Source organism: Mercenaria mercenaria, chromosome 5 (assembly GCF_021730395.1).
Source record: "Mercenaria mercenaria strain notata chromosome 5, MADL_Memer_1, whole genome shotgun sequence".
Lineage (NCBI taxonomy): Eukaryota > Metazoa > Mollusca > Bivalvia > Venerida > Veneridae > Mercenaria > Mercenaria mercenaria.
In genome coordinates this window covers 96,717,913-96,738,618 of record NC_069365.1, presented here as the reverse complement: position 1 = coordinate 96,738,618, position 20,706 = coordinate 96,717,913, and the positions used below count along the sequence as shown (strand labels likewise).

The 20,706-nt window shown below is 35.5% G+C and overlaps 1 protein-coding gene across 1 annotated transcript; it reads right to left on the bottom strand.

Annotated features, from left to right (window-relative positions):
* Positions 1-1,957: 1,957 nt before the first annotated feature.
* Positions 1,958-13,246, bottom strand: LOC128557422 (fibrinogen-like protein 1). Its single transcript, XM_053544794.1, has 5 exons — positions 13,210-13,246; positions 11,153-11,283; positions 4,548-4,644; positions 2,466-2,596; positions 1,958-2,053 (listed from the first exon to the last, which is right to left on the bottom strand). Exons 1-5 carry the CDS (start codon positions 13,244-13,246, stop codon positions 1,958-1,960), a joined length of 492 nt encoding a protein of 163 aa, XP_053400769.1.
* Positions 13,247-20,706: the final 7,460 nt, after the last annotated feature.

Sequence of the window (20,706 nt, the reverse complement as noted above, 5' to 3'; positions counted from 1 at the left end):
TCAGTTGTAGAGTTTTTTTCGGTGTAGTGTTTAATTAAGCCAACACAGAATATCACTTTGTTCGCATTTCAATGTAATTCTTTGCAGACGTCATTCTGCGCATGCGTGTATTTGACAACATAAAAATCACGCAGCGGCCGTGGTAATAGCTACAATAACAATATTGTACGGAAATGACGTCATAACACCCCACTATCGTATTGCGCTATGGCGCTAAATTTGGACGGTCAGAAAGACAAAATTTGATTTCAAGTTTCAAGGTATAATGGATAATGTTTTCACCCCAGGCGTTGGGGTAACAGCGGGTATCAATGGTTACCAATTATTTAAAGAATATTTCAAATAGTGCCGTAGAATTCATGCATCTTATTTACAATGAGTAGCACTATATTCGTGCCAATATTGACAAAATGTCGTAAATTATTTAAGATTTTAAAGCAAAAATCCACGAATTTATAGAACAACACTCGTTTATACATGCATGATTATATTAACGAGTTTTAATATTAAAATATCATCAAGTTGGAGAGTAAACCTTCAATTTAAACAAAAAAAAAGACGTGAGGCTCAAACATGTAACATTAAATAATATACGTTGAACTAGAACTTTAAAGTGTATATGATTCAAATTTTATTTATTTTAAAAATAGGAACAATGACTTCAAATGGTTTTCTTTTTAACAAAAAATAACATAATAATGTGTATTAACTAGGCATTAGGTTTAAAATAGTACACACTGTATACATGTATAGATAAACACAATATAAATGTGTACCGCCACTATAAAATCTAGCTGTTTTTTAACAATCAACTGTTAATGCATGGCATTTGATTATGAATGTAGCTCTGGAGCCAGTTGTTCGAAACTTTAACAGTTGATTAAGCTAACAGCCGATTAACTTTTAGATTAATATTTTGACACTTTAGAAAACTTAGAAAAACAAATGTATGACTTGAGGTTTATAAACACTAACATGTCTTTACAGTAAAAGTAAAACATCAAACTAGTGTCTCCCACCAAGACTAGTATTTTGAATCAAAATTTAACAGGTGATTAGTTTAACAGTCTGTTAAAGTTTCGAACAACTGGGCCCTATATGCAAACTTAATTGTCTAATACATCTGAAATTAATATCTAGAGATAAGATATTTAAGAGAAATCTGTCAGAGATGCAATGCAAATTCAATATAAATTGTTTGTCTATCTTACTTTACTTTCACGTTAACAAACAACCACGTAATGATGTTATACTGCAGAAATAAGGGTAATGTAACATGATAATTAATTCTTGGCTTGTCAGCCACAGGTTAAGCAAGTCATTAATGGTGAAACATTTTATCGTCAGTGTAAGGTTCAAAACTATAAAATGAAAACGCTCACTGTATGCTGATAATTAAATACAACATGTATTTGGAAATGCACAGAACGAATATTACAACAGGCAGAATAACTAAATTCCACGTCATTCTTTAACCCGGAATAGATTTGTTCACCAACTCTCAACACACATAACATGTAGACTGGAATGTTTTATTTTTCTCTTAAAGTTTAAAAGCATATTTAATAAAAAGAAGTAAAAAGTCCCGGCGGAGATATTACAATATTCCACTTACAAACATGGTATTGCATGTCCTTTACCGTTCATTTAGAATCATTCCCAGGTGTGCACATTACTTCTCTATTATTTTTTTCAAAGTAGATTATTTCTTTAACCCTAAGCATGCTGGCGGCAAGTGATTCTGCCTTTGCGACCAGTGCTGACCAAGATCATTGTCGCATTTCAGTTAGTAGATTTTCAGTCAACACCCTTCGAATAATAAATGGTATTGCCAGATTGAATGATGGGCCAGTCCACTTTAGAAATTTAGAAGGGTAAAGGTTTAATTATGATACAACATCTAGGTCACATTTATATCAACATAATCAATGATAAATTAGATAATTAACAGACATACCTAGCCAAATTCACCGTCTAGTGCACCAAAACCATTCTCATATTCGGAGAAGTCCCTGTAAAAGTCAACTGAACCGTCAAACCGGTTGTGAAAGACCTGCAAATATAACATAAAATAATTTTATCATTACTGCATTTGTGCTTTGATTTATGTACATATATGCAAATTTGGTCACAAAATAACCTGTTTCAAATTGACACCTTTTCAGTTCAAGATAGACTTATTACGCAAAACTGAAAGAAAAGCATGCAAAGATATACGAAAGTATTAAATGATAAAGTCTACGAAGACATTGGGATATTTTTACACGGTGAATCATTAATTATGAAAAACCATTGTCTTTACAAGGGAAATACTTAAAATGAATGTTTCTAATGCGTTGAATTACTTCATATGGAGACATCATTTACTGGAGTTGCCCACTGGATGGACATGTATATATATATAACGTAAACAGCAAACATGACTTATTTCCAAACAGACACATTTTATTGTTAAATGAACTTACCGTCCAGCCGCCACCGTCTCGGTCCATATCACAGAAGACGGAAATCTCTTTCTTTGTTTTCCATAAAACTATCTTATATACGCCACTTTCAGCTGAGGGATCCCTCTCCAAAATATGACTGCAGTCTGTTCCTGAAACGGATGAAAAGTGTTTTTGCTGGTTTAGTTACTTAAATCCCAGGTCTATGTCCCCAACGGTGTTTTCGACGGCTTCATTTCAATTTTCGTCATAGTCAAATTGAACAAGAATCGGTTAATTCGAATGATGCTCCCCGATGCATGTGCTTTTCCAGATATGGGGAATAACGTATTTGAAACAAAATAAATGGAGAAAATATAAGAAGAAAATGATTAAAGGGAGGTAATTAAAGCAGGGAACAAATCATTTAGTGTAACTTTTGCCTCTATAAAGTGTGACCTTGACCTTAGAGCTAAGGGTCAGGGCCTTGCACATGACACCTCATCTTATTATAGGGAACATTTATGACAAGTTGTTTTAAAATCACTTCATCAATGGCAGAGTTATGGACCAGACAAGAAACAGACCCTGTTACAATTTGACCTCTCAGTGTGACCTTGACCTTGGAGCTAGGGGTCTGAGTCTTGCGCATGACACGTTGTCTTATTATGAGGAACATTTACTCAAGTAATTTAAAAATCCCTTAACAAATGACAGAGTTATGGACCGGACACGAAACATACCCTGTTAACATTTGACTTCTAAATGTGACGTTGAGTTTTGAGCTAGTCTTGCGTACGACACGTCGTCTTATGATGGTTAACATTTATGCCAAGTTGTTTCAAAATCCCTTCATGGATGGCAGAGTTATGGACCGGACATGAAACAGACAATGTTAACATTTGACCTCTAAATATGGCCTTAACCTTGGAGCTAAGTGTTTGGGTCTTGCGCACGACACATCTTCGCATTATGGTGAACATTTATGCCAAGTTATTTCAAAATCCCTTTATGCATGGGATAGCCCGGACAAGAATTGACTGGACGCACACACTGACGCACGGACGGACGGACAGTGCGATTTTAATATGCCCACTTTCGAGGGCATAAAAACTAGCTAAGGTAGAATTATTATTTTGACACCGCACTTTCCACCAATGGCATCTATCATTTTGTGAAATTCCAATGAAATGCCATAAATGCTTTTCAAGTAATGCTCCGGACAAGCCAGACTGTAAAATAAAGGGAGATAATTAAAAAGAACTAGGGAAGGTAAAGTTATTTTTTTGACACTGCATTTTCCGTTATTGGCCTCTATCATTTTGTGAAGATTCAATTAAATGCCATAACTAATTTCAAGTAATGCTCCCGAATAACTTTTTTATTGTGTATAATTCAAACTAGGATAGGTAGAATTATGGGGTAATGTAACATGATAATTAATTCTTGGCTTGTCAGCCACAGGTTAAGCAAGTCATTAATGGTGAAACATTTTATCGTCAGTGTAAGGTTCAAAACTATAAAATGAAAACGCTCACTGTATGCTGATAATTAAATACAACATGTATTTGGGAATGCACAGAACGAATATTACAACATGCAGAATAACTAAATTCCACGTCATTCTTTAACCCTGAATAGATTTGTTCACCAACTCTCAACACACAAAACATGTAGACTGGAATGTTTTATTTTTCTCTTAAAGTTTAAAGTCATATTTAATAAAAAGAAGTAAAAAGTCCTGGCGGAGATATTACAATATTCCACTTACAAACATGGTATTGCAAGTCTTTTACCGTTCATTTAGAATCATTCCCAAGTGTGCACATTCCTTCCCCATTATTTATTTCAAAGTAGATTATTTCTGTAACCCTAAGCATGCTGGCGGCAAGTGATTCTGCCTTTGCGACCAGTGCAGACCAAGATCATTGTCTGAACTGTTCGCTATTCAGTCAGTAGATTTTCAGTCAACACCCCTTCCAGTAATAAATGGTATTGCCAGATTGAATGATGGACCAGTCCACTTTAGAAATTTAGAAGGGTAAGGGTTTAATTATGATACAACATCTAGGTCACATTTATATCAACATAATCAATGATAAATTAGATAATTAACAGACATACCTAGCCAAAATTCACCGTCTAGTGCACCAAATCCATTCTCATATTCGGAGAAGTTCCTGTAAAAGTCAACTGAACCGTCAAACCGGTTGTGAAAGACCTGCAAATATAACATAAAATAATTTTATCATTACTGCATTTGTGCTTTGATTTATGTACATATATGCAAATATGGTCTCAAAATAACTTGTTTCAACTTGACACCTTTTCAGTTCAAGATAAACTTATTAGTGGGTTGTGAATGGTGAATTAGTTTTAAATCCTCCTGGATTATCTGAAACTGGGTTTTTATGAAAGGATAACCTCTCATAAAAAAGAAAAGTATCGTCCTCAAATTTTCATGTCACTTTTATGGCGGCCATCTTGAAAAACAAAATGGCCGCCATTTTTTTGCTTTAAATACCTTCTAAATGTTGGAGAAGAAGGGTTTAAATCCTCCTGGATTTTCTGAAACTGGGTTTTTATGAAAGGATAACCTCTCATAAAAAAGAAAAGTATCGTCCTTAAATTTTCATGTCACTTTTATGGTGGCCATCTTGAAAAACAAAATGGCCGCCATTTTTTGCTTTAAATACCTTCTAAATGTTGGAGAAGAAGGGTTTAAATACATATATGCGCATAATGCTCTTGTTTTAATGATTCGTCTAAGCTCAGATACAATGTCAATATTTTTCATCAACATTATAGATCATTTCAGCCATTTCTTATTTCAAAATGGCCGCCATTTGCTTCAAAGGACCCTGTTTTTCCATTATTTTTCAAACAATGCATCTTGAATAAACAAAAGATTAGTTTTGGCTTGGTATAATTGCTAATTTATGATATGTGGTATATTCAAGAGTTTTAAAACTGTGTGACAATAGTTTTACATCACCATGTTACTGCTGTAATTTACGCTACAAAAATCTATGTTACACAAATATGAGTTCTTTTAAAAATTACAACTAGCGTCATAACTGTTTTTCTATGCAGGATTTATTACCTTTGTTTAAAAGCATATTTTCTGGGACAGTTACAATGTACATACTAATGCATCATGTAATGTCCGTGAAAATAATATGTTACCAAATTATTACAATAACAAGATTTACCAAATTTTTATAGTACATGGCGATTTGTGAGGATATGTGCCGCCGTGAGAAAAATATTTAAAAATGTAGAGACCTATTGCCATATTGTAGATTGAAGTAAGTTATTGTTATTTCCCATGTATCTCTTTCTGCACAAGCGACTAGAAAAAGTTATGACATCATTAATATGGCGGCTAAAGAGAAAATAAGAAAGGCAGAAAATGTATTACTGTGAATAATTACAGGTGACAACACCCTTGAAAACTATATATTTACTGAAGGTAATGTTCATTCTATTTATTCTAGCAGATAAATCACATTTATGACATAGAAGATGGAATTTATTATGCTTAAAGTTAAAAAAAAAAAATCCAGGAAAGTAAGAAAATGACTAAATAACGATATTAAGTAAGCAAATATTTGTTTAATGATGCAGCATGTTCGATTAAAATAAAAAAGAAACGTCTTACGTTCACATTAGGAAATTTATAGTACTAAATATAATCTGAAAAGTAGATCCATCGGAAGCACCGAGAACAATGCAAACAGTGAAAATTGCAGAGTCGGTTTGATTGAGTCTGTTCATGAGCAGTAATGGAAAATTAAGCCTACAACTTAAGTCTTTCCAATGAACAGGATTTGGTCACTCATCACATCCCAAAGTATGTATTTTTAAAGTTCGCAGAGATGATCAGCAAGATGATCTTTGATTCTTAATTGCGTATACAATCACATTAAGCTTATATAGATAATTTAACCTCTTATACATGTCCCACTTCTAATTCATCTAATCATATAATTTCACGTCGAACTGCTATTTTACACCACGCGAACAGGTATTGCGATTAAATTTAGGATAATTCTGCTAAAAACATTCTTAATCAGTATAAAGTCTTGCAAAATCTAGAAAAATTAAAATCCAATCCAATTCTGTAGTTTCATATGATTTCTTTGCTCTTTATACCTACTTACCAAATAACCTAATGAATGAGAAAGGAAATGCTTTTAAAAACTAATTAAACACACTTATTGTACATTTAATTTAAGTTAAGCTTTTCCATGTGAACCTGTAAGGCAGTTTGTAAATTCATCTTTTTTTTTTTAACAATGTTTATGTCCGGTTAGGGAATGCAGTTCTTGGAGAGGTAATTAATATTGAGTGAGAACTATCTCTACCTAGCTTGTCACAGACTTTTTCGAATGAATTAGAAAACAATATACAGGGTCATGTGCGGTTAGTTTATTAACAATAATGCATTCTTCATGATGTTTTTAAATACAGACAATCCGTTGTTGCCCAAATAATTGATATTTTTATGCCGGGGAGGTGCAGTTATTAAATGAAACTAACAATGCAAAGACTACACTACTGCATTGCATGTGACTGACATATCTCTATATCAAAAATCATTTCAGTTCACATAGTTACTCGATTTTTTCTCTATTTAAATGGGGATGTTGCCCATACAAAATTTTGAAATATATCAGCCCAAGAAAGTATCTAGTATTAGATACCTGGTTTGTCGCACAATAGCTTTACAGGTTATGTTGTCTGTTGGTTATATGCGACGTTAAATAACTACCTTTTCCTGTATCTTTATATAACTGTTAATACATTTTTGTAAGAGCGACTTTCAAGAATTAAATGAACAGTCACTATCAATATGTTATTTTGCATAACTATCGGCAGCTATTATGAACTGCGAGAATATTCTACGATATGTCACTATCGTAATTTAAATTTGTTTGTGTTTTAAGTTAATTAGCAACTGAAAACATTTACGTTGCAAGGTGTATTAAAACAGTAGTTATTTATATTAAAATTCAATGTAACAAAAATGTATTTGATAAAATAATAAAGTGTTTTATCTGACCCGCTGATATGGAGCTGCTGTGCATATTTGGTTTCAGCCTTTTGTCAGCTGGATGCTACACTTTCCTCTTTTATCGTGTCTAACAATAAAAGGTGAACAGCGCCATGATAGGTCATTCATAAACTGGTATTTAGCTGCTTTGATATATTTCTGCTTTCCTGATTTGTCGTATCTTTAATACTGTTCTGCTTTCTGTAACAGCATGGATAAATTGCGTAAATGGTTTGTTAAAAGCTCTAAGATCCCTTGAAAGTATTGAACTCAACTAATCAAAGTAATAGTAGACTTGGTTTGACAGAGTTTGTTCACGACAGGTTTAGAAAGGAAGATGAAATACCCCTTGCACCCTTTCATCTGCATAAGCGGAAGTGAACTCCAGAATGTTAAAGGAACAGAGGTTTTTTTATATAATATTTTACCACATTATTTTTGTAACATCGGAATATGGTTGGGATATAAGTGCATTTTTGCCAGCCTACCATTTTAAATATACCAGCATTGTTTTGCAGGCCTTGCTGAACTACGTTTCTTTATTTTTACCTTTTGAGCTTGCTGTCTATATGCTTTACTTTGATCATATATTTATCATGTTCTAAAGCCGCAGGGTTATAATTTTAAGTTTTAATGAAAGAAAGATGATGAAAAGGTTTCTTCATCAGAACTATCAGCCCCTGATGCCCTTCCTTCTGCAATAAGCTGACTGTTATCGCGGAAAGCCCAAACATTTGAATGTAGGGGTAATAAATAATACTGTGTGTAAATAGTTTTGTTACTGCGGGGCAAATGACGAGTTAAGTAAAACACCCTCAGTGTTGATGTCAAGTTTGAATGAATAAAATTAACCAGTAATTTTGAGTAATTAAAAGACTTCCATGAATTTAATAAAATCTGTAAAAAGATCCTTTGAAAGCAAAGAATGCAACCAAGAAGAATAATAGCAGACTCGGTTTAATTGAGTCTGTTCATGAGAGGTAATGAAATGTGCAACATCTCTCACGCCCCCTAGCACCGGCTTAAGCGGAACTCTATTACACTTATGTTGAATGGACTCCATTTAACACTTGCATTAAGTTAAAAACTTCTCTATACCTTCTACTGGCATAATTGTATTGATCATGTTTAAATCTGATCAAAATAAAATTGCAAACAATACAATGTCATGTAATTTGTACAATCTTACAATTAGAGCATAGACAACTGCTTGTGCCGACATTAATATGTGCTGAATGTTCGTCAAATTCCTTTTCTTCGGTACTTATCAAAAGCAGATATTGGTAACTTATATTCCATTATTGTATGTTATATTTTTTTAAGTTTCGGTGATAATCATGTCTCAAATTCAACACCATCAAGACAGCTAAAAAGTTTAATATCAAGAGGTAGAAGCGACGTATAAAAATACATTGTGTGGGTGGGGTAGAAAAAAGTCTTCAAATAAATTTAAAAAAAAACGTGTTTTTTTTTTCTGATAAAATGTAAAGTTCATTTGAAATGTCACATTGGCTGGTTTAATGACATGCTATCCGATAATATAAGCAATGTAACAATTTTCTTTTCAGATATTGTTCAGCAGTATTTACTTTCGTAATCGGTCGCCATATTGATGACGTCATTTTCGGATTCAGTTGCGGAAGAGATAGCTTTACATATTATATCTGTCTTAGACCAATGAATAATTTTGCTTATTATATACCTATATAAATTCTGTAAAAAATCTGTTAAATATGAACAGACAGACAAAAATTCCGTATTGTACCTTTTAAATTCCGTATTGTACCTTCCGTACTGTATGCTGCCGGACTATTTTCATAAATATGCATGACCCGACATATTTCTATAAATAGCGCACATAAAAACTTCACCAAGTTCCATTTAATATCAATAGACATTGAAGATTTTGTTCAAGAACAAAACAAGAATCAAAATGGTAAAGGTATATAATAAAAGGGTCATTATAACAGCAGCTAGATCTGAGACTTTGTATTCGGCTCTCGTGGATTTTGCAAGGTCGGATCACACTCGGCGCTCGCGCGCCTCGTGAAATCCGATCTCGCAAAATCCACGAGAGTCGAATACTGCATCCCAGATCAAGCTACTGTTATAATAACCCTATTATATGTGGCCATACTTCTCAACTACCTTTGAGTGGGATAATAGTGGCAGTGGACCATTTTATTTGATACCATTTGACACCTTCACTGACTAAAATTTACCAAGAAATAATTTGTATAACTTTCATACATGCCAGTTTTAGCGGAATTTGGTCATACTTTTACATTCTCATTAATATTCATAAATATGCTAATTAGTTAATTTACACAAAATAACTGGAAAAGAGAGGGCAATGGTTCCGGAACATTTTGATACTCTTTAGGTTCTTATATACCTAAAATTGACAAGATATGATTGCACAATGGTTTGTCGTGTTCAGGGGTCAATTTCTTACCCCACCCACTAATGATTGAACTCAAGCCTGGTATATGCTAGATATGACCATAAAAAGATAAAATATCAAGAGCAAAGTGTCTTACCTTTCATTTAATACCATTTGACTACTTCATTGACTAAAACTTACTAAGAAATAATTTGTATAACTATAATATATGTCCAATTTTTATGCGATGTTTAGTCATATTTTTGCATATTTATATTTATATTCATAAATATGCTGATTAGTTAATTTATACACAACTACTGGAAAGAGAAGGACAATGGTTTAGGAACATTTTGATACTCGTTGGGTTCTTATATACCTAAAATTGACCAAGATGTGATTGCACAATGGATTTTCGTGTTCAGGGGTCAATTTCTTACCCCACCCACTTATGATTAACTAAAGCTTTGTATCTGCTAAGTATGCTCCTAAACAGATAAAATATTAAAAGAACATTGTCTTACCTTTCATTTGGTACACTTTGACTTCTTCACCGAACACAACGTACCAAAAAATAATTTGTATAATTTTAATATAAGTCCATTTTTTTGCGAAATTTGGTCATATTTTTACATACTCATTAATATTCATAAATACGCAAATTTGTTAATTTAAATAATGTAATTGAAAAGGGAAGGACAATGCTTTATAAACCTTTTGATACTGTTTTGGTTCCTATATACCTAAAATTGACCAAGATATATATTTATCTTTGGTTATATCTCTAATTCTATGGCGGCCATTTTGAATTCAAAATGGCCGCCAAAATATTGACAAGAAAATTTGAGGAAATATTTTTTGAAGTAGAAGGTTCAATGAACAAAATAAATCCACTTTCAAAAAATCCAGGAAGATTTAAAACTTGACCCCAAATTTTAACCATTGAAAACACACTATAATACGCAAACCTTAAAGAAAATCATGCAAAGATATACAAAAGTATTCAATGATAAAGTCTACGAAGACATTGAGATATTTTTACACGGTGAATCATTAATTATGAAAAACCATTGTCTTTACAAGGGAAATGAATGTTTCTAATGCGTTGAATTACTTCATATGGAGACATCATTTACTGGAGTTGCCCGCTGGATGGACATGTATGAGTTCAATACTTTGCTAATGTTCACATCTGTCCAAGTGTTCGTTAACAAATATATATATATAAAACGTAAAGAGCAAACATGACTTATTTTCAAACAGACACATTTTATTGTTAAATGAACTTACCGTCCAGCCGCCACCGTCTCGGTCCATATCACAGAAGACGGAAATATCTTTCTTTGTTTTCCATAAGATTATCTTATATACACCACTTTCAGCTGAGGGATCCCTCTCCAAAATATGACTGCAGTCTGTTCCTGAAACGGATGAAAAGTGTTTTGCTGGTTTAGTTACTTAAATTCCAGGTCTATGTCCCCAACGGTGTTTTCGACGGCTTCATTGCAATTTTCGTCATAGTCAAATGGAACAAGAATCGGTTAATTCGAATGATGCTCCCCGATGCATGTGCTTGTCCAAATATGGGGAATAACGTATTTGAAACAAAAGAAATGGAGAAAATAAAAGAAGAAAATAAATAAAGGGAGATAATCAAAGCAGGGGACAAATCATTAAGTGTAACTTTTGCCTCTAAGTGTGACCTTGACCTTAGAGCTAAGGGTCAGTGCCTTGCACATGACACCTCATCTTATTATAGGGAACATTTATGCCACGTTCTTTTTAAATTCACTTCATCAACGGCAGAGTTATGGACCAGGCAAGAAACAGACCCTGTTACCATTTGGCCTCTCAGTGTGACCTTGACCTTGGAGCTAGGGGTCTGAGTCTTGCGCATGACACGTTGTCTTATTATGAGGATCATTTACTCGAAGTTATTTAATAAATGACAGAGTTATGGACCGGACACAAAACATACCCTGTTAACCTTTGACTTCTAAGTGTGACGTTGACGTTTGAGCTAGGGGTCTTGGTCTTGCGCAAGACATGTTGTCTTATGATGGTAAACATTTATGCCAAGTTGTTTCAAAATCCCTTCATGGATGGCAGAGTTATGGACTGGACATGAAACAGACCATGTTAACATTTGACCTCTAAATGTTGCCTTAACCTTGGAGCTAAGTGTTTGGGTTTTGCGCACGACACATCTTCGCATTATGGTGAACATTTAAGCCAAGTTATTTTAAAATCCCTTTATGTATGGAAGAGCCCGGACAAAAATTGACTGAACGTATACACTAACGCACGGACGGACGGACAGTGCGATTTTAATATGCCTACATTCGGAGACATAAAAACTAGCTAAGGTAGAATTATTATTTTTTGACACCACACTTTCCACCAATGGCGTCTATCATTTTGTGAAATTCCAATGAAATGCTAATAAAGCTTTTCAAGTCATGCTCCGGACAAGCCTGACTTGTAAAATAAAGGGAGAAAATTAAAAAGAACTAGGCAAGGTAGAGTTATTTTTGACACTGCATTTTCCGTTATTGGCCTCTATCATTTTGTGAAGATTCAATTAAATGTCATAACTAATTTCAAGTAATGTTCCCAACCTTTATTGTGTATAATTAAAAAACTAGGACAGGTAGAGTTATGATTCTTTCGCGCTACTCTCAATGGTCCCTTTAATCATGTGAAGTTCAATCAAATACCATTCATACTTTTCAAGTTATACTCCGGAAAAAAATTTGACGGACTGACGGACGGTCAACGCGGCAAATATATGCTCGACCTTCGGGTCGTGTAGGGGACGCTGGTGTGTCGGGAGTGGGGGGGGGGCGGTGCGGGGAATATATCAGACACTTATAATTGTATCTTAATATATCTCATATTAGTAATAATGATAATGATCAATCATCACAACATGAATGTTTGAAATATTTTATAAAAAATCTATAGTTTTTATATTTTATATTTTAATATTTTCTTCATTTCTTTAAAAACAATATTAGATAAATTTATTTTACACATCAATAGCCAATCGTCGTACACCAAAGACCTGAAATTAATTTACATAATAATAGAGGACAGGAAAAGAGTGTAAACAGGTGATGTATTAGTAAATATGCTACGGCCTACGTCTGGCTAGTATATAATAACTACTGACTACTGACTACTGATCTACAAATATTTCTACTCTTTTGCAAATAATAATTATAGGAAATGTTTACATGTAGGACTTCTTTCTATGAATATATATATATATATATACAGGATTTTATAAGGCAACAACAATATTGGAACTTATTCTTTTATTAAATTTAACACCTGTGACATATTACCACTCTCCGGAATAATGTTGTCCTCAACATTGCCCATTATATACAACACATGGTAATGCCTGTAAATGGATGAATTGCATCAAAGTAAAAACAACAAAAACAAGAAGTATCAGATTGATATGCGTACGCGATCACGAAGTGAATATATATCAGACCCGAAAACATTTAAATATCAACGCGAAACACGCACGGCTAAGCAGTTATTATCTATATATACATATAAATATATAAATATATATATATATATATATATATATATATAAATATATATATTTTAAATATATATATAACTGATCTCTGTAGAACTTTACAACTAAATGATCAAATAATTTACATACGTTACAAATTATATTAATGTAACTATCAATGTAAGATCTAATAAAGATTTTATAAACCTACATAACTATTAATGCCGTTGCCACTGAATAATGGTTAACACTTGTTCTCGCATGAATTAACTCTGTATTCAACTAAACACATTCCATCTGTTTTAATAACTATGCACAATAAATCCATTGTTTTATAAAAAAATATATACACTGTTCATATAATCACTTATAGTACCCAATCGTTAGAAGTCATCCATCCCGGTGTATGTCTATGTCTGACGGGTCTTGGAGAGGGGATAGGGCTTGATGGTTCAGAATCCACCTCAGATCCCGGTGTGAAGCCAAGCTCTCCTGGCGCTCTTCTTGAGGGAATCCTGTATTGCGGCACACTTGACGATAGATCTAAGAAGGAGGAACTGTTGCCATGAGAAGCACTGTCATCACTGAAATGTGAATCAACGTCAGAATGTGAATTAGTTTCCTCTTCTATTTCCGACGACTCAGGAATCTGATCAAATTCTATGCTCATAAAGGTCAGTAAAAGGTTGCGGTGAAGAATGCGGGTGTTTCTGTATCGTGCTCCTTCCCGCTTCACTTCATATACTGGGAGATCTTCATTTGGTTGACTAACCACTGTGTACGGGAAATGTTCCCATTTATCGGCCAACTTATGTTTTTCTCTGAGTGAAACATTACGGACGAGAACAAGATCTCCAGAGACAAGAGTGACGCTTATGGTTTTCTGATCGTAACGTTTCTTGTTTCTCTTCCCTGCTTCTTCTGCACACTTACGAGCTGTTTTATAAGAGTCGTTCGCGCAATTTGGTGACGTATTCAGTGTGTGACGCTGCTGACATCTGGTCGTTTGGCAACCCTAGGAATGCATCGATGGCCAACCTTGGGTGTTTCCCAAACGTAAGAAAGTGTGGGGAATACCCAGTGCTGTCATGTCTAGTCGCGTTATACGCGTGGACCAAGGTTGGGACATGGGCTTTCCAATCCGACTTTTGGCTTTATTCTTAGGTTCCAAGCATCTTCAAATATGTTGCATTGAAGCGCTCTACTTGGCCGTTTCCGATCGCGTGGTATGGTGTGGTCCTGGACTTGTCTGTGCCAGTAATAAGGCAGAGCTCCTTGATGATCTTGGACTCAAAAGTCTGGCCTTGGTCACTATGTATACGAGCTGGAAAGCCATAGTGGACGAGGAACTGATCATACAAAACCCTTGCAGTTGTCTTGGCCGTTTGGTTTCTTATAGGGAAGGCTTGAGCGAACCTGCTGAAATGGTCAGTCATGGCTTAAATATTTTTGTAACCTCCTTTGGAACGCTCAAATGACAAATAGTCAATGCAGACTACCTCCATTGGTGCCATTGTAGAAATAGGGATCAGTTCTTCGAGACTGTTTCTGGCTTTCGTTCGAATGCATCGTGGGCAATTCCTCACTTTCGAGATGACAAAGGAGTCCATCCCTGGCCAATAAAACCGTTCTCGTAGGAGAGAAAACGTTCTGTCGCGACGTTGATGCCCTAGTTCGTCGTGCAATGCCATGAAGATATCATCGCGGAGTTTCGTCGGAACAACAAATTGGAGTCTTTCCTGCCCCGACACACAACCTCGTCTATATAGGACGTTCTGTTGTAACCTTAGTTTTGACCACTCCCGCAGATATGTCGAAATAGTAGCAGCGTTGGAACCAAATGTCGTAGACTTTGGTTTGGTTCCACGACGAATGTGTTGTACCAGTTCCGAGATAACTGGGTCATTCAACTATGCCTTAATCCAATCCTTAGAATATAGTCCGTAGGCTAGGACCGCATCATCTGGCAAATGCAATTGCCTTAATAACGTCTCGTCCAACAATTGTGGTATCATCCGTGTTCTCTGGAGTCATGGTTTGTTTAGCAAATTGCCTGGACAAAGCATCTGCATCGATGTTCTTCTTGCCGCTTCGGTAATCAAGACGAAGATCATAATTTGCAAGACTAGCAATCCAACGTTGACCTGTGGCATCTAGCTTAGCAGTAGTCTTTGAATAGGTCAGTGGATTGCTGTCTGTCAACACGAAACAAGTACTACCGTAGAGATAGTCGTGGAATTTTTCGGTGACAGACCATTTTAGAGCAAGGAATTCTAGCCGATGAGCTGAGTAGTTCTTCTCTGAAGGCTTTAAACTGTGACTTGCAAATGCAATCACCTTGTCAACTCCGTCTGATTCTTGATATAAGACCGCCCCTAGACCAAGCTTCGATGCATCAGTATGAAGCTTGAATGGCTTTGAATAGTCGGCATAAGCAAGTACAGGTGCTGTTGCTACACTCTCTTTAATGTTCTCGAATGCCTCCTGTTGCTTCGAACCCCATTCAAAACGTTTTCTCTGAACCTTCTATTTGTCCCTGTGTGTGTCTCCAATCAGTAAGTCGTTTAATGGTCTGGCTTTTCTGGCATAATTTTGTATGAATTTTCTGTAATAGCCATAAAATCCAAGAAAACTTCGAACGTCATTAACTGATTTAGGGATAGGCCATTTCAAAACCGACGTTACCTTATCTGGATCTGTTCTGATGCCTTCTTCTGATACCAGATGACCTAAGTAGAGGACTTCTTTCTTGAAGAATTCACACTTGCTTGCTTTTAGCTTTAAGTTGTGCTCTTCAAGGCGATCAAACATAGCTTCCAGGCGACGAATGTGTTCTTCGAAGTTGGACGAATAGATGATGATGTCGTCGAGGTACATAAGGCATTCTTGGAGATTCATGTCTCCCATACATCGTTCCATAAGACGTTGGAACGTTGCTGGGGCATTGCATAGTTCAAATGGCATCCGATTCGCCTCGAAAATAAAAACAATTTACGACCTGGAATTGAGTCTTTTGCTTGTCTTCCTTCCGTAATTCGTCCTGCCAGTAGTCTGCCTTAAGGTCTAGTATACTAAAGTACGTTGAACCTGCAAGTAGGTTGATGGTATCATTGATGCGTGGAATTGCGTAGGCATCTTTCGTTGTGCGGCTGTTCAACTTCCGGTAGTCGATACAGAATCGAATAGTACCATCTTTCTTTCTAACAAGTACTACGTTCGATCAAAAAGGGCTTTGTGATGGTCTTATAGCTCCCATAGCTTGCATTTCATTTAGATGTTCTCTTACTTCTTGTATAAGTGCAGGTGGAACTGGACGATAAGGTTCTTTAAAAGGTTTTGGATCTTCTAGATGAATTTTATGTTTCAATTTGTCTGTATGTCCAATATCTAAAGGTCCGGAATAAAAAACATGTTTCCATTTGTAGGAAGTATCTTTTACTTCATCGAGTTTTCCAGCTGGTACATTGGTAACGTCTATCTTTAGATCTGATATAACTTGATCAACGTTTTCTTTATGTGTTTCTGTATTTTCTCTTTCAGGTTGTTTTCGATGTTTTTCTTCGGGACTCCATGATCGAAGTACATTCACTTCTTGCAGTTCGCAAATGACTGACTTTGGCTGAATATGGACAGTCTTGGCGGACATATTGTATAGTCTTACTGGGACTCTTGCGTTTCTACCAGGCTTATTTAGTTCAACGACTCTTGGGCAAACACCCAATCTGCTGGAGTTGCGCTCAGAATTTTCAGTGACTGCTGATTCAACATCGACTTTTTTTCTCACTATGCCCGTAATTGTTCTTGTTTCGAAAGGTCTAATCTGTATATCTCTGTGATTTGTAGATTTTACAAGTCCAATTGTTGGTCTTAAAGATGCAACAGCCGAATGCCATTCCTCTGGTAGTTCGTCTTAATCTAAACTTGGAAAGAAACAGAGAACGTTTATACCAACTATAACAGGTACCTTGATGTTATACCCGGTGTTCGGAACTATGAGTATTGGTACTGGTATTTCTGTATCTGTTGAATCGGGTATTCTAACTATTGCTTCTATGTATCCCATGTATGGAAGTTGTTTACCATCCGGACCATGCACTTCAAACTCTTCTACTGCACGCAGTTCTGGTTTTGGATCTAAATTCTTATAAAATTCTTCCGATGTTGTAGTAATCATTGATCCCGTCTCTACCAAACATGGCGTTTTAAAATTGTTAATGTAAACTATAGATTCATTTGCTTTACCAACAAGTCGTTGAAAAAGATCTATTTTCTTCTTAGGACTATGTATTCATTTATTTATTTTATTTTGTTGGGTTTAACGTCGCACCGACACAGTTACAGGTCATATGGCGACTTTCAAGCTTTGATGGTGGAGGAAGACCCCAGGTGCCCCTCCGTGCATTATTTCATCACAAGCGGGCACCTGGGTAGAACCACCGACCTTCCGTAAGCCAGCTGGATGGCTTCCTCATATGAAAAATTCAAAGCCCCGAATGAGGCTCGAACCCACATCGATGAGGGGCAAGTGGTTTGAAGTCAGCGACCTTAACCGCTCGGCCACAGAGGCCCCTTCTTAGGGTTATCTTTCTTGATGTCTTCCATCTGCCCTTCAATGGAAACATCATCTAGTTTTTTTTCCAGTGTTTTAGTCTCATCTTCCTATCTACTTTTGGGTTTTGCTTCATCATTTGGTCTCTGTCGGTTGTATTTACTTTGCTGACCTCTTGGTCTATCGTATCTATGTTCTCTTCTTTCCTTTGTATCTTTCTCTTCAAGCTTTCTCTCTAAGACTTTCATTTTATCCATAAGTGTGTTTAACAATTCACTTTATTTCTTTAGGACATCCAATTCAGTATTAGAAGTATGTGGCTGATGCTGCACTTGATTAATCTGTTTTCTCTCTGATGATAATTTCAGTTCATGCTCTTCTGCTCTTGCCTTTCTCCGCAGTATCTCAAACTTTTCTCCACTTTCAAATGAATTTCTTGTGGCATTCCTTACTTCTGTGCTATATAGTGACCTCCAGAATTTATCTCGAAGCATATCTTTTCTTCCTTCTATGGTCATACTTCTCTTTGTTTCAATTAATTGTAGAATTTCTTCCAACCGTAAACCCCTCTCAGCAACACTTTCACTTGGCTTCTGTTCGGTGGTATAAAACTCTGTGAATATAGTTTGTTTACTGGATAAATTTCCAAATATATCCTCTGTTCGTGTAATGATTTGTTCTGGTGTAGCAGTTGCTGACATATTTATTAACACTTTCTTCGCTTGACCTTTCAGTGACTGCCTGATAGCCTGAGAAATCAAATTCTGTGGGTATAACTTGGATTCGCATAAACACCTTATCTCAGATTTCCATTCTTCTAAATTTACTTCGTTCTTAGGTTTGGGATCAGAACCGGAGAAGTGACAAATTTCTGGTTTTGTCTGCACTATTGTTTCTCTTTTCGCATCACTTTCAACTATCACTTCTACTTTACTGAACATCTGTTCTTTCTGCTTCAGTTCTGTTTCCCTCTTTTTTAATTCTTTCTGTCGTTTTGCCATTAATTCTTCAAAAGTCTCCATATGTATAACTTTAACATCTTCCTTTTGTAATTGCTTTCTGCAAGCTTAAGCTTCTGTAACTTTTCTTCAATTTCTTTCTCAGATTCTTTTAATTTCTTTTCTCTGACTGTCATTTCTCTTACTTTACTGATCATTTTATCTAACATCGCTTTCTGTGACTCTAGTTCTATCTCGCGTTTCTGTTCCTCCTCCTTCAAATGTTTGTGTTGGAGCTCTTTGAACTCAATAAGCTCTTGGAGTTCTTGCTTTCTTTCTAACCTTCTATGTGAAGTTTGCATATCTGGTTTTACTTTACTGTTATTTGGTATGACGTTTTCTTAGTTTATGTTTCTGGTAAAATCATTCAATTTACCTCTCACTATTTCTGCATCTCTGTCTTCTTTTACTGTCATAAGCTGCGATCTATTTTGGTAATTGTGTAACTGTCCTTCCGTGTTGGCATAAATGACTTTTGATAACATTCTTCCTTTTACTCCATAGTCTGTAACTCCACAAGTCTCTTCTTGTAACTGCAGCTTTCTAAACATGTCATTATCCGTTCTTGTTGCACTATGACGTGATCTTTCGGGGTTATACATTTTTTTGATTCCAACTCTTTGTCTGAATAACATATTTCCTATGTTCTCTTTGTTTCTGTTTGCAAAACGACTTAATGATTGTACCCTGCTTCTCTTTGCAGTTGTATATCTGATACACCTGTTCTACTATTTTGTCCGTGTTCACGCTATCATATCGTACTCCTTTGTGTTTAGATATTTCAAAATCTTGATTTGGAATTATGTCATTTTGAATATCTCTATATATTACATCTCTGTCTTTTGTTAATTTCATTTCATTTGTAAATGTTTCTTGTCTCGAAGTGCCGTTATTCAAGTTTCTTCTTGTAACTTTCGCTCTGTAGACATTTCTCTCTCGATTCACATCTGTATATTGTGTTCCTTGCGCAATTTTTTTTTGTTTTACATGTGTCGGTGATTCTTGAAGCTGTATCCTATTATTGTCATCCATTTGATTATATAAGCTCTCTGCTCTAAGTGAGTCCAATGAAGCATTGTTTACATTTGACACATTTGTATCATTTGGCAAATGTATATTTTCATCACATATTGTCTGGTTATTCAACACTGCTAATCTTTCTTCTAGAAGTTGTGTTTCGTAACTTATATCAGTAGCTTCTTCTTGTGCTTCATTTCTTTCTAACGGTAATCTATCGTACCCATAACTTGTTCTGGTTTTCTCGCTTCTATCTCTCTTTGCTTGCTGCTCTACATAACCCGTGTAGCTACCTTCATCTATGTGTTGTTGTAGAATAGACTGAATAGTATCCGGGTCGGTCTGACTTATGTTAGTCAACCTTAACCTTGTTGCATGTTCTGGATTACTAAGATTTGTATATAGTCTGTAATCAGTTTGGTTTCTCTGATGTTGTGTTTCGTCTAAATGACTATGAACAATGCCAGCTACTCTTTGCTGGTTTCTTCTCATTATCAGCAGCCTTTCCCTCTGTGTCTGTATGTTTGTGATTTCTTATCTTCTGTGTGTTTCTTTCCAATTGTCCTGCTCTTAAAGTTCTCTCCCCTTCCAATCTTGTTTGCTCTTGAAGCAATTCTCTCCTCCTGTGCCTAAGTTCTCTTTCACTAATTTCTGGTTCCATATTTCACTCTATGGTTCACTATAGAAGATATCAGATGTATGAATATTCTGTATTCACAAACTTTATTTCATTTATTTCACTTTC